Below are 13356 nucleotides of genomic sequence, written 5' to 3' on the forward strand. Positions count from 1 at the left end.
AGAATGTCTTCAGTTTTTTGTGTAGCTTCTGGGAGTGGATCTTGAACCGTAATGTGAATTCAGATTTCCGTGGAAAGTAAGACCAACACTTTTAAATAAATTGTTAAATAACTAATCACTTTTCACATTAAAGCAAGACAACGTCATTTCACATATTTACATTTAAGGGTTGAGCTAACCTGAAAAAGCATAAGCTTTTTAAGTGAAAAAGCTTACATCTTGTCATATGTCTGGAATTTTTTTACCAGCTTTAATGACTGTTTACATAAAGTATGTTGGACTTGAACAAAGATAAATATGCTTTGCAAGCACAAACATCTGCTTTTGTGAATGTGTGTCTAAAAAACACCGTCTGTCACAGTAGAGAAGGTTTCTAAAAAAAAAAAGGGGGGGGGGGGGGGACACAACAGCAAAAAGGAAGACAGGAAAACTTCAGACCTGCTGTTTGCAGGGGTGGATTGTGCAAAATAATGATTAAAAAGTAAAGATTTTATTTGTCTGGAACTCAAGCGCTGAGAAGTTGATACGCGATCACTTGAGCACTGTGGGATTCTCCTCCTCAGTCTATAGGTCTGATCATCATTTGAACTGCTTTCAAGGAGTACGAACCTCCCCGGTACTCAGCCCAAAAAATTCCATCCTGATACTTGCTCCTGTAGTGACCTCCTCTGTACCACACCCCGTTCAGGTTGGAGTGGGCACAGGCATTGTACCACCAGCCGCCTTTGTGAAAGTGAGCGCAGTTTCCTGTGGGACGGGAAGAAATAGGTGAGCCTCAACATTGAAGAGGAGAAAAGGAGATTACCTAACGCTTTCATGCTCTCACTTAGTCCTAGAGAAAGCTTTGAAGTACTTGATAACCTGTTGTGGTCCTGTCTTCCACCTAAATTACAAATTCTGTTGGAACAGGAGCTGTTGGGCGGTGATTAACATGTTATGTAATGTGACAGCTGAAAACTGAGGACATAACTCTTCGCAGACTACCAGCAGTGTTTGTCCGTGAGCTAACATTCAAGGAACTCGGATTATGTATTGTTTAGGAATTCTTCAGTGGAAGCAATGTGAGTCGATACAGTCCCAAGCAGCACATGGAGCCGCAGTTCCACAAAGACTTGCTTGTAACTTATGTATTTACTGTTACAAGCTTGTTTGAGTTTGCAAGATTTGTCCAGTTTTATCGTTATTGACAGCTGAGAAAAAGTGAGAGGAAAAACATCTCTTGCGCAGTCAAGTTTTGCGTTCCCCGGCCTTTTGGTTAGAGCTGAGGCTTTAAGGGGAGAGCTGTAGGAAGAGTGCAGAAATGGACAAAACCAGAAGCGTTAAGGAGAATGAAACCAAGTGATGTGCCTGTTTCTCAAGTGTTGGTTGGTACGTAAGTAAGCCTGTGCACCACTGAGGTTCCTTTCATGCTGCTCAGGGGCTTTGTGGTTCATGGTGATCATTGTTACCTGGCCACAGCAGGCTGAGAAATCGCCTGGTGAGGTTCTGACTGCAGTCATGTGTAATGGCAAGGATTTCTTTGAGCTCAGTGTAAAGGGTGCTCAAGTGTGCCTGCAGTGATTTGTTTGGTACGTAAGTAAGCCTGTGCACCACTGAGGTTCCTTTCATGCTGCTCAGGGGCTTTGTGGTTCATGGTGATCATTGTTACCTGGCCACAGCAGGCTGAGAAATCGCCTGGTGAGGTTCTGACTGCAGTCATGTGTAATGGCAAGGATTTCTTTGAGCTCAGTGTAAAGGGTGCTCAAGTGTGCCTGCAGTGAAGGTCATGGAATTTGCATTTCTGATCGGTGCAGGGGCCTGAAGGGAGCCTTGTCAATGTGATTGTCATCATTGTTAATTTGAAGCATCTTTCAATAGAGTTGTTTTACCAGAGTTTACATACTTATTGGCACTGTATTCTTTTTTTAAAGGTGATGTCACTAATGGTGTCTACCATACTCACTTCTCACATGCATGCTACTTTCCTTACCTGAATACATATCCCTGTCTCTGTCCAGTGTTGTAAACTGCTTTCCATTATGCCATATCATGGAATCGCCGGCGTTTCCTTGGTACGTTCCTAAGCGCAGCCTGTAGAATTCGCTTTCGGGCTCCAGGCGGAAACTGCTGTATTCTGCATAGACTTTCTTATTGCTCCAGTCTTCTAACTCAATCAATAGTCTGTAATTATCCTGGTTGGTGAGCATGAAAATATTTTCTAGTCCCAGCCAGTACTCTCCATCAATGTTTCCAAATCCTTTCTGTAGAAAAGAGGATCAGCAAGTGAAGCTAGCTTACTACTTATTTGTCAAATATTAATCAGCAACCCTGGGTACTGAAAGGCTTTAAGCTTCTGACTGAGTGCTCAACCCATTTCTTGACAAAGCTAAGGGGGTCTGTAAGAATGTATGAATAATGGAATTTAAAGGAATGTATTTCCAGGCTGGAAAAGGTATTTATGTTTTATAGTCTCAGTGTTCAAGGTAAATAACTTTGTTGCCTTTTAAATGCAACTAGTGTTGTTTTTTATGGGAAATGTAATCACATAATTCATCTGTGCTCTTTACTGTGTTTATTAGAAATGAAATACACAGACATCTTTACTTTCAAATCACACACTACCAGTATGGTAGCTGTGAAGTGTTTTTTTGTCTGCTGCCTCCTGTCCCTGAGTAAACTAGTTCTGTTCACGTTTGGTGTTGCAGCTAAGGTAGGTACGTCGTCTGGGTATCTGTTACCTAGTTTCTAAGGTTTTCCTACCCTCCTCCTCAGGCTGTCGATCACGTAAGACCTGCAGTTCATTTCCTGCTTCAGATCATGTTCGGGGGGAGTCTGTCTCCAGTAGATAAACTGTTGAGGCTCCTCACTCATCAGAAGTGGCTAAAGTTGATCTACATCGTGCTGCTGCCAAAAATGGTAGCAGTGCTTTTCTCCTGGCTCGCAGCCACCTTTGCAAAACTTCCTGTGCATGAGCATTGTAGCTGTGCAGCCACACAGAGGTCAGGAAAGAACTGGAAATGTGGGCACGGGCGACATCTTTGCTGTCAGTGGTGCTGCCGTTAGATCAGAGCCACTCACAGCGGTGCATTTGCAAGGTAGCTAATAAGAATGTCATCTTCAGCCTCTGCGATCTCGTGAGAAATCTCTTGGGGGCGAAGTCTTGCCCAGGGTTGAACCATTATTAAACACTGTTTATACAGTCTTCTATATTTCCTTCACGTTATGTTTAAAATGTTGATGGTTACTATATAAGACATTGTAATGACCTTATAGCATTTTTAACTTAAACAAAACAAAAAAACCCACCAAAACAAACCACCAGAAAAACTCACTCAAACCCACTAAACAAACAAACCAAAGAAAACAAAACCCACCACCCACTTTTCTGGGAAGACTTTGAATAACAGTTACTGAGGGATGTCGAACAGTTGCATGAGTAAATCCAAGAATGCAAAAAGTGAAAATCCTCATAGTAATTTGTTGTCTCTTTCCTTTGTTCATATGGTATTTTTCGGTAATTGGGTTAAATGTGGCTCAGTTATCTCTTCAGATACAGTGCACATAGCATTTGTAGATCCATTTAAAGTAAGCACAACATCATAGGGAAAACCAGTATCTTACATGCACATGATGATTATTTTAAAAAACCCAAAAGATGGATTTTCACATCGCCTGTCTGGCATGTAATTACTCCAAAGCAGCATGTGTTTGTCATCCTGTGTATTATTTGTCATCCTGTGTCATCCTATGTATCACAGTAACACACAAGAATGTGTTTTTCTTCACCAGCCCTACATGTTCAGATTTGTACCTTAATTTTAAAGGTAGAAATTAATTCCTTTAATTCATTATTAGAAATGGTTTGAAGTTGAGGCCCTGGACCTGTAAATCTATTGAAGTGCTTAAATGAATAATTTCACTGGCTAAGATGGCTCATTCATAAGGGAGACAATTAAGCTTTTCAAGTATTACTGTCAGTCTCTGTTCATGGAAATTATGTGTTTAGGCCTTTGTTATTAGGTACAAACGTTTGCAATGAGTTGCTTTGGAGATGTGTGTGCCATCCCGATTGCGACAGATAACGTCACTGTTGCGCCGGAGTGAAGCAGCTGCTTTTCTGCAATCCGGAACTTACCTTGTAACTGTCCCAGTTCCTGAAAAAGTTCACAGATCCATCTGTCCTCTTCTGAATAACCGCCCATCCTCCAGGGTCCAGGCTGTTCTCGCACCATAGCTGCATCGGCTCATTGCTGTTTTCAGGTTTGATCATGTAAATCCCGCTGCTGGAATGCCCAGCTTCCTTGGCTTGCTGGCAGTCTTTGAACGGACCTGGTTTGGGAAGAAATGCTGTCAGCCTTCAAGCTTGGCTGTGCAGTGCACATCGTGCAAGAATAATGCTAATGCAAAGTCGGTCATTCAATTAAGGTGAAACTGCCATGGAAAACAGGGTAAAAGGTTACCGTCTTAGATTAATTGTGTATATATAAATAAACATGTCTGTGTCCCATATATATTTTTCAAACCAAATCTTTGTTTTGCTCAAGAGATAGTAGACTTTGGCTACCGACACACAGTTTTTAACATAGTCTACTGTGGCAAAGCCTTATACTCTGAGTCTTGATCTTCCAGAAGTGCCTTATGATTTTCACTAACTTTTTTCTCCTGTACAACTTTTACAATCAATTTGCTTCATTGTCTTAGTGCTGTCAGAAATACTTACTGCTGAATCTACCATCTACAGGCATGGAATTTAGTGAAAGCTTATTCTTACACTACATAACTTTCTGCCTTTATGTGCTTACCCAGTTCTGGGATCTGCCTGTTAACTGTGGCTAGGAATGTTTTTAAGTTTCATGTGTCTTCCTAGTGCAATAGGTGTAGATGGATACTGATTGAGAAAACATGCAAGCAATGGAGAAGGACTTTTGAGCAGCTGAAAGGCTCATGTAGTTTTTTTCACTGCTGTGAATCTACAAAAATGCTGTTGCTGTTGACAGTGCCACTTGAAAGCTCCGCTTTAGACCGGGTGAATAGTGGCTCTACAAATACTAATTAGAGAAGAGCATCTGGTTTTTCTGTAAAAGTATGCAGCTTACACATCTCTGAAAAATTGGCCTAGTTTGCCTTAATATTTTGTTAATATTTTTATTTTCTACTTTTTAGAAAAGGATTTATGTTCATGTATCATTACTTCAGGTGATTTAAAGAGAGACTGGTTATTCACTAATGAAAAGCAGGATGTGTTCTGATGGTTAGTGGTGGATGCCCTAAATGTATTGGAAAACTCGTAATCAGTAAATCTGAAAATAAATTCCCTACAGCTTTCCTCTGATTTTAGAATGCTCATTTTCTTCAGATCTGTGTGGAAGTTCAGTTGAAACTCATCCATCCCAGAAAAAGCTCATGTGCCAAGAAGTGTAGAAGACAGGTTTTTGGGTTTATTCCTTAATCAAAAGTAGAGGTCAAGTGAACATGACCTTCGTTGCAGGTTAAGGTTGCATGACAAAAGCCTATTCCAAAGCTCTTTTTTCAGATGTTGAAGCAGTAGTTGCCAGTTGGCTAATTGTGTATTTAGCAAGAGATCAGTAACACACAAATCTTTTACACTCTAATAAGAAACATATCTAATGAAGGTGACTGCTGGGAGCTTCTGGCTGTGACAGTGCTACCAAGAGCTGCAGGCATTGAGTACTGCTGCTTGCTGTACTGCCAGCATTTGGCAATGGATTTGTCATTCTTGCGGTGCATGCAGTCGTGGCTTAGGAAAGAAACACTGCAGCTCTAGCATGAGAGTGCTCTTTCTCTTGCTCACAATTAAAATTTCCACCTAGATTGGGTGCGTTGCAAAGTTCATCCAGTGGACAGATCCTTTTCTGGGCTAGGTTGGGTCTCATTCCCTTTAACTCTCTAAAGTAAATTTGGGCATTGTATAACTGAACAGGGAGGTTGTTCTGGAAGTGTTACTGTAAATTATTGCATTAGAAGAAGTGTAAGGAGACAAGTAATAGTTTTTGTAATGTTAATTGAATATCAAGAATAGCTCAGTTAGATCTGCTCTGTGTTATTTCATGTGATTTCTACTGCAGGAGGAATTGAGGACTCATTTTTCCATGAGAGACCCAAGCAGATGTTTGGAGTGATTCTAAGTACCTTTTAAAGCAGACAGAATTGTACCAGTGTGTTTATGTATTACACTTCGGTCGCTTGTGAAATTCAGCTGGCCGTAAGGTCACAGGATGCAACGTGTTTGCTTTTTGAATCTCAGATTTGTCTGTGCTTATCATGTTAATGTTGCAGTAGAGTAACCGACTCCTGCTCTTAGTGTAAGGAAATCCCCTAGCCTTGAGTCTTTTTTTGAGAAGGAATCATTTTCTGTTGTTTATTAGGTTAGTAGAGAAGGAAAGTGATGAAGTATTGTAAGTTGGAAGCTTAATAAAATGATGGCTGAATCTTGTTTTAATATGTCAAATGTCATCGTGACTGCATGATATAGAAGCTGTGCTTGTGTAAGTTTCATATAGAGTTTTTTTGGAGGCAATAGTAGAGGGAAATAAAAAAAACCCCACTTGATTAAAAGTCATGTATTTTAAAAAAAAAGTTAGTGTTAACTGAGGTATTAGCAGCAGAGTGAGGGGTTGTGTTTAAACTTTCAAGTACTCTTTTTCCTTGAAGCTACTTTTTGCAACATAATGCTGTAAAATCTGGGGACAGTGTTTATTATTCCAAGGATTAAGGTAATTGTAATTAATAGTAACATTTTTCTTCCTCAGTTTTTAGAGCACATTTACGCAAATTAACCAAAATATTCTTGAGAAAATTTAACCATCTTGTCCCCATATATTTTATATTTTTCTTTCTACCCTCAATATTAAGGTGCACACTGATCTTTCTGTAAACTTCTGCTGGGTGCAGTTATTAGGTAAAACTTCATCAGATACAGTGGGAGAAAGCTCCTACTTACTTGCCCAGTTGTTTATTCTGCCATAACGAAGTCTTTGACGGGCCTATTTGTAAATGGAACTGTTTGGGTCTATTGTCTGTTTTGACATCTTGATGCGTTATAAACAGTCATCATCTTATAACTGGAAAGTTCATTTTTCTGTGACATAGTTTTGGTTCTGTACACGGTTAAATATGCTTCCCTTAATTTAAAAAGCAGAGATAATAACTGGGTGTTGTGTTGCAATTTACAAGTTTTGGTTTTGACTCGTGCTCTACCAGCTGTAGCAATTCTCAACCCCTGTTTTTCCAAGGCACTGCATGAAACTCTCAAACTTCAGACTCAAGTAGTATTAAATAAAGGAAGCTGAATAATCTTACAGTAAATTTTCCATTATTTCTTTGTGTTCCCTGGCAAAAATAGATTTCAACTCTGAACATGCAGGAGTAAAAGGGTTAGTGAAAACCATGGTAGTTTAGAGGAAAATATTTAGTGCTATTCCTTCGCTTAGTATATACAATGGGCATATATTGAGAGAGAAAGATGCATTTATAAAAAACCTTTGAAGCATGGGTTTTTTGGGAAGGAGGAAGCTGCCAGTTTTAGAATTATATCTTTGCTGTCTGACCAGACATGAATGTAATGCTGTTATATTAGCTGTTTCCTTTGTGTCATGATGTGCGATTTAAATTCTCATGACATCTGGCGTTTTACTTGGGCTTGTGCCTGAAATTTCTGCAGACACTGAATAAAAATAGTTGTTCTTAACATGAGCAGCTAGTTGTTTGTAATACTGTAGAACAGTCACAAATAAATGGTTGTCTTAATTTTAGGAACCAAGCTGAACTTCCAATTATGACTAAAGGGAATTTGAAAGCAAAGAAAAAAATCCGTACCCCCCCCACCAACTGCTCACACACAAAAAGACCCATAACCAAACCCTTCTGCTGTGCAAGCTAGCAGGAACCACGAGCGGGGACTTGAACGGATGTCTGACTAACTTTTTTCCTGAAGCCTTAATACTTTTTTATGGCAATTCTGTCAAAATTGTAATCATGTGAGCGTCAGCAGCTCAGAGGTAGTTAAATTCATTTATCACTAGAGACAAAACTAGTGACAAGAAAATTATTTAATGACCTGAAGGATGTAACACACGAAGATGTGGTACAGTCTTCTGAATGGATTTTCATCATATTTATGGTATTACTTTAACTTCCCATCCCTTACTGACATCAAATTACTGACAGTGTGGTGACTAATTTTCAAAGCTGAGTGCATCTAATGGTATCCAGCCTTGTTTCAATTATCCTTTCCAGCTTCTCTTACTCTCTTGAATATTTCAGCCAAACACTTATTGTATGGCTGTGTTGGTGGATGTAGATGTTCATTTTAATGCATCTCAGAAGGAGTAAAATTCTTCTAGCAGCATTAACTTCTGGCAAAAGTGTATGTGTAATTATAAAGGGCAACTACTTAAAGTTACTTCATTTATGTAAGTTGAACTAGCTTCTCTTATTGACCATTGCTGGTTACTGTAATGTGTAGCTAATAGGCGTCTTCAGAGAAACAGGACTAAATACTAGAAAGTATATGCTAATACTGATTTTTAATTCCCATAACTTAAACCCAGGTGAAGCAGAAACCCCAATACTTTGTAACTCAAAGGTGTAAATTCTTCAGATTGAATTTCTGAATATCAACTATTTCAACTAATTCATCTTCGCAGCTATAGCTTGAGATGTAGGTTTTTTGGCAACCCAAAGCTTTCCTGGGAGAGGGAAAAAAATCAGAGACAGGAGCAAGGTCTAGCTGCACCAGATACTTTAAATGCTTAATTCTGTTGCTGTAGCCAGGGCAGTTTCCCTCTGAAATAGAGAAATCTCAGGTTAGGTAAATAGTGATAGGTAACTCACCCTCGTTAATTAAAGCCAGTGGTGGTACTCTGAAAGGACTCTTTGTAGGAGAAGTAGCTGGGTCGGGCGGTGGCCTGACTTCCCTGTCTCTGGGGTAGCCGGGGTCTCGCTGTATCTCGTTACCTCCCAGGAGAACGGGAGTGTATGGCTGGCTGTTAGGGATGTGCTGCGGCACAACTTGAACAAGAGGTGGAGACCCGTGGGTGTCCTGTCGGGAGAAGATTCTCAAGCACTGCTCTTCCAGCAGCGAGATAGTCACAGACTGATTATTTACAAGGTCAGTTAGTGCTGCGTATTTTACTTCAAGCTCCTTGTATTTTGTTGCCATCTTCAGCATTTCTGTTGTAACATTAAGGACTTTGTTTTCCAGTTGGGAAAGCTCAAGTGAGTTGTCACGCTTTCGAATTATCTCATGCAGGAGCTGCATGTAGAGTTGGGTGACCCGAGAGTTCATATTACGACTTTCTTTCCTCAGTAATTTCACTTCATTCACAATGTTTCCATCCACATCCACTACCAATTGCAAAATGTCAATCTCCCGCTTTTGCTTGGACAGGACATCCTTCAAGTTCTCGATGTCCATTCTTGTGACTTCATCTTTTCGGTTACCAGTACCTGGTCCGTTAGTATTCACGCAAATTGGCCCTGTGATTTTTTGTTCTGGGACCAAGAACGTGTAACCACATTTCTTCCCTTCCTCTCCATCCGCTGAACGAGTGTGCCTCCGTTGGGATGTTTTGTTAGGCGTAGATTGTTCTGTACAGCGCCCAATAGATAATAGCAGGAACAGTAGTACACCCAAAGTCCATTTAAATATCTTCATTTTCAAGTAAGTATGATGACTGTCAGAAGACACTGTTGAAGAGATGGAAGATAAAATAATTAGTCACAACTTGGGTTTATGTACTGCTTAAACTACTAAAATGATGGGTTTGCCATGCTTACGTGTACATAGACAGTTCTTTGGATCTGTTCCTTGAGGTTAGGTTCCAGTAGATTAGCTTCCAAGAATAGCTTTCTATTTTCAGCAGCAAACCCTAAAATTTAGGTATTGGATTTAGTAGAAAAGTTGCTGCAATGGGTCAACTTTCAGAAAGAATGTTCTGCTTAGGTGATGTATTATGCTTTCATTATCAATTTGACTGCCTAGATCTGTACTCACTGCAATTACATGCAGAAGGTCATAGACCATACGGAATGCTTGTGGAGTATCTTCGTGGAAGGGAAGTAGAGAAATGGACTGGTGGCTGACAGTATTTTCGAAAATATTTAGGTGAACGTTGTAATTTGTGTTACAGAAGCCTTTCTGGTCCTCTTCTAGCTTTATAGACACTCCGCAAGCATTCCGTATGATCTTCATGGAAGGGAAGTAGAGAAACGGACTGATGTCTGACAGTATTTTCAAAAATATTTAGGTGAACGTTGTAATTTGTATTACAGAAGCCTTTCTGGTCCTCTTCTAGCTTTATATATGTACATTTAGATATGTTATTTCTTAAATATTATATACATAGCTATTGATATATACACATACATTTTCCAAATTTATATATGCACAGCTGTAGTAGACTTCAGTGACAGACAAACACTATTTTTGGACACTAGTGTTAGGCAGGAGATTAGCCTAACAACGTCTTGTGCTTTGAAAACTTACATTTACAGGAGATTAGCGTAACAACGATGTCTTGTGCTTTGAAAACTTACATTTTCAAGTACTTCGGATGTGTGCAGAAAGCCTCTAACGCTGTTTGCTCCGCATTTGTGTCCCTCCTTAGGCGCCTCTTGAGAGGAACATTTAAAATGGTTGTCACACTATTTTTGTACCTTGGAGAACGTTTTGATCCAAGTAATGCTGAAGTATGAAGGGTGTTCTCCATATAAATACCCTACTGAAGTGCTTCCTTCACCTTTTAAAGAAAACTGCGTTTCTTTCAGCTGTGTGTAAAGAATTAAAATGAGGTGATAAAGATCCAAGAATGTTTTAATGTTTTTAGAGAACTGGGTGTTTTCAACTTTATTTTTTAAATATCTGAGATGATAAACAAAGATAGCATTTAAGTTGGGTAGGAAAATAAAGCTTTTTTCATGTTTTATTTGCTTTGTCAGGCACATCACTCTTCCTTATCTCAGCTGCTGATCAGGCTTTCCTTTCCAGACTACTCTTAGTGGTTGTCCAAGGCCTTGTACAGTGGCCTTTGTGTATGTACGAAGAGAAATGAAGTAAAACCGGAGAAAGTTAATAATTTCCATGCTGCCCCTGCCAAGTTCAAGTGTATTTGGCAGTCCTGAAACAGTCAGCTCGAAGGAGAAGCAGACCAGTGCTGCTCCCTTTACGTTCTCATTTACAAATGATAAGGTGACTTTGGCGCCAGGTAATTCTCCCAGTTCTATTATTGAATGTTATTCCTGCAAATATTCTGCTCAACCTCAGAGTAAATGTGTGAAGTCTTTACTCTTTGGCATCGCTAACAGCAGTGGTTACTAACTTCACACCATGCTGTACATGCAGGCAGGAATTACATCGAGCAATCTTGATCAAATGTTCCACAGTAGCCTAAAAACCAACCTTTTGTTTGGCTGACAGTTGTCTGGGAAGAAAAGACTTGCTTTTAACAAAGACTGAAATGCATTTCTTACCCTATGTAAATGGAGGGAAGACATGAAAGTTTGAGTATGTTTATATTTAAAAACTTACTTCTGTATGTTTCACTGTTAGTCTGGATCATAAGTATTTTGGTGTCTACTAGTAAATGTTATTTCAAATCATAGGTCGCTTAAAATTTCTGTTAATATCTCCCTGCTGAAAGTGTAACTGTTTTTAAAAAAAGTAGGAATAAGTATCACTTTTCTCCAGAGCTAATAGTGTGTTTTTCTTTGGTAATTTCAGACATTTAAAATATTAATCACTTGAACAGTGCTCACGTTTGAAGTTCATGAGGTTAAATTTTCACATGAATTATGGTAAACACATGGGGAACAGGTTTGTGTGTGGTTTCTAACTTGACAAGGATGAGCTGAAGTAATTGTCTGAAGTTTGAAACCTCTTCACATCTCCTCTATGTTATTTTTAAGTACTTTATATTCTGTGTTTGTAGGGACTTTATGTCATTTGGTTAAGGATGAAGCTGTAGCACAAATCCAGTATTTTACTATTTTCACAGTATGTAATAGCTACTTCATAGTCCAGAAAGGTGAATAACACTTAAGTTCTTGGTACTTTTTACAGACCCCATACATTTGCTTAAATCATGAATGGCTGGGGATTTTCCCCCTTAAAATACATTAGAACTTAAAAGAATCTTTCAAAACCAGCCGTTTTGCAATGCAGCCCGTTTTCTGACCCTGTGTCTGGCTGCAGTCTGGTGTCCGCATTTCTTCTAATACTCTGTTCGTTTTGAGCATCAGTGCTTGGGTGTTAAAGCTCCATGTCCATATACGTGCTGCCAGACCATAAAATGAACTAAATGGTCTCACCTCACCTAACCGAACACAACAGCTGCATAAAATTATGCCCTAAACCCTTGAAATAATTCAAATGTCTTGTCCTAAATGGAGACATTCAGGTAAGCATGGATCAGTTCCTTCCAAGAACCTATCTGGTAGGGAAGATGTATGCTTCCCTGGAAATGCTGATGTTGGAAAAATGAAATGTCTTGCCATGCTGCTTGGTGTGTTTAAGCAGCTTAATGCCGAACTTGTAATAAAAGAATAGGTTCTGAGTAAGATATTTACTTGGAGTTTTAATCAACTTAGAAGGAAGTTAAAATTATGCCAATTATTGACAGTTATTGTATGACAGTTACTAATGACAGTAGAATCTTTGTCAACTGTTGTGTGTTTTAAAACAGAATAGACTGTCACTTCACTTGGTTCCGCCTTGTTTCTGTGTCAGCCCGTTTTGGGTCTCCGATTTCTGTGGAAGTGGTGTTACGTATGGTCTGGCACGCTGATGTTTTATTGCTGCTGCAGGAGAAAATGTGCAACTGTTCGTAGCAACACAAACTCCATCATCTTGGCAGGAGTATCAGAGCTGGGGGTGGGGCTTCAGTACTGTTTTACATTTAATGCCATTCCATTTATTCTGGTTTCTTTCTTTTTCTGGCCTGATCTCTATGCAAAAAAAACTTATTTCCAAAATTACTCTTGGAGTTACTGCTTTTTAAAGTGTTTAAAGGAACAAAATTCCAATTTTGAGAGTAAAATAAACCAGCAACTAGTGTTTTTAACTGTGAAAAGACTATAACATGGGCTGCATTACCCCCAAAATACTCTATTGCTTACTCTATGCGATGAGGCATTGCACAGATTAGTATATAGTTGGGATGTTGTAACTTCCCGCAGAGCAAACTGTTTGTTCTTTGTTGTGCTGCTGTGACTGACGTTCACCAAGATGTAGCATGTGGACACCCACATCACAAATTATCAGCTGTTCTTGCAGAGCTGAGGAAGCCTGGGCAGTGTAGGTTGTTATGGCTGAAGGTAGGTGTGGCAGGTAAATGTGAATGTAGGATTCCTTTTGTAGGG

General features: G+C 39.4%; 2 protein-coding genes across 3 annotated transcripts in view; one reads left to right on the forward strand and one right to left on the reverse strand.

The window, feature by feature from the left end:
* The window catches only part of RALGPS2 (Ral GEF with PH domain and SH3 binding motif 2), an 80913-nt gene that overhangs the window by 30167 nt on the left and 37390 nt on the right, over positions 1 to 13356 (forward strand). The window lies entirely within an intron of this gene.
* The window catches only part of ANGPTL1 (angiopoietin-like 1), a 15974-nt gene continuing 3089 nt past the window's right edge, over positions 472 to 13356 (reverse strand). The window contains exons 2-5 of the mRNA XM_010150597.1: positions 8833 to 9687; positions 4115 to 4308; positions 1970 to 2240; positions 472 to 747 (exon numbers count right to left, since the gene is read on the reverse strand). Coding sequence (XP_010148899.1) covers positions 560 to 747; positions 1970 to 2240; positions 4115 to 4308; positions 8833 to 9655 — 1476 coding nt within the window. The 5' untranslated portion in view covers positions 9656 to 9687 and the 3' untranslated portion in view covers positions 472 to 559. The remainder of the gene's footprint in view (positions 748 to 1969; positions 2241 to 4114; positions 4309 to 8832; positions 9688 to 13356) is intronic.

This window comes from Eurypyga helias, unplaced genomic scaffold (assembly GCF_000690775.1).
Source record: "Eurypyga helias isolate BGI_N326 unplaced genomic scaffold, ASM69077v1 scaffold16314, whole genome shotgun sequence".
NCBI classification, from domain to species: Eukaryota; Metazoa; Chordata; class Aves; order Eurypygiformes; family Eurypygidae; genus Eurypyga; species Eurypyga helias.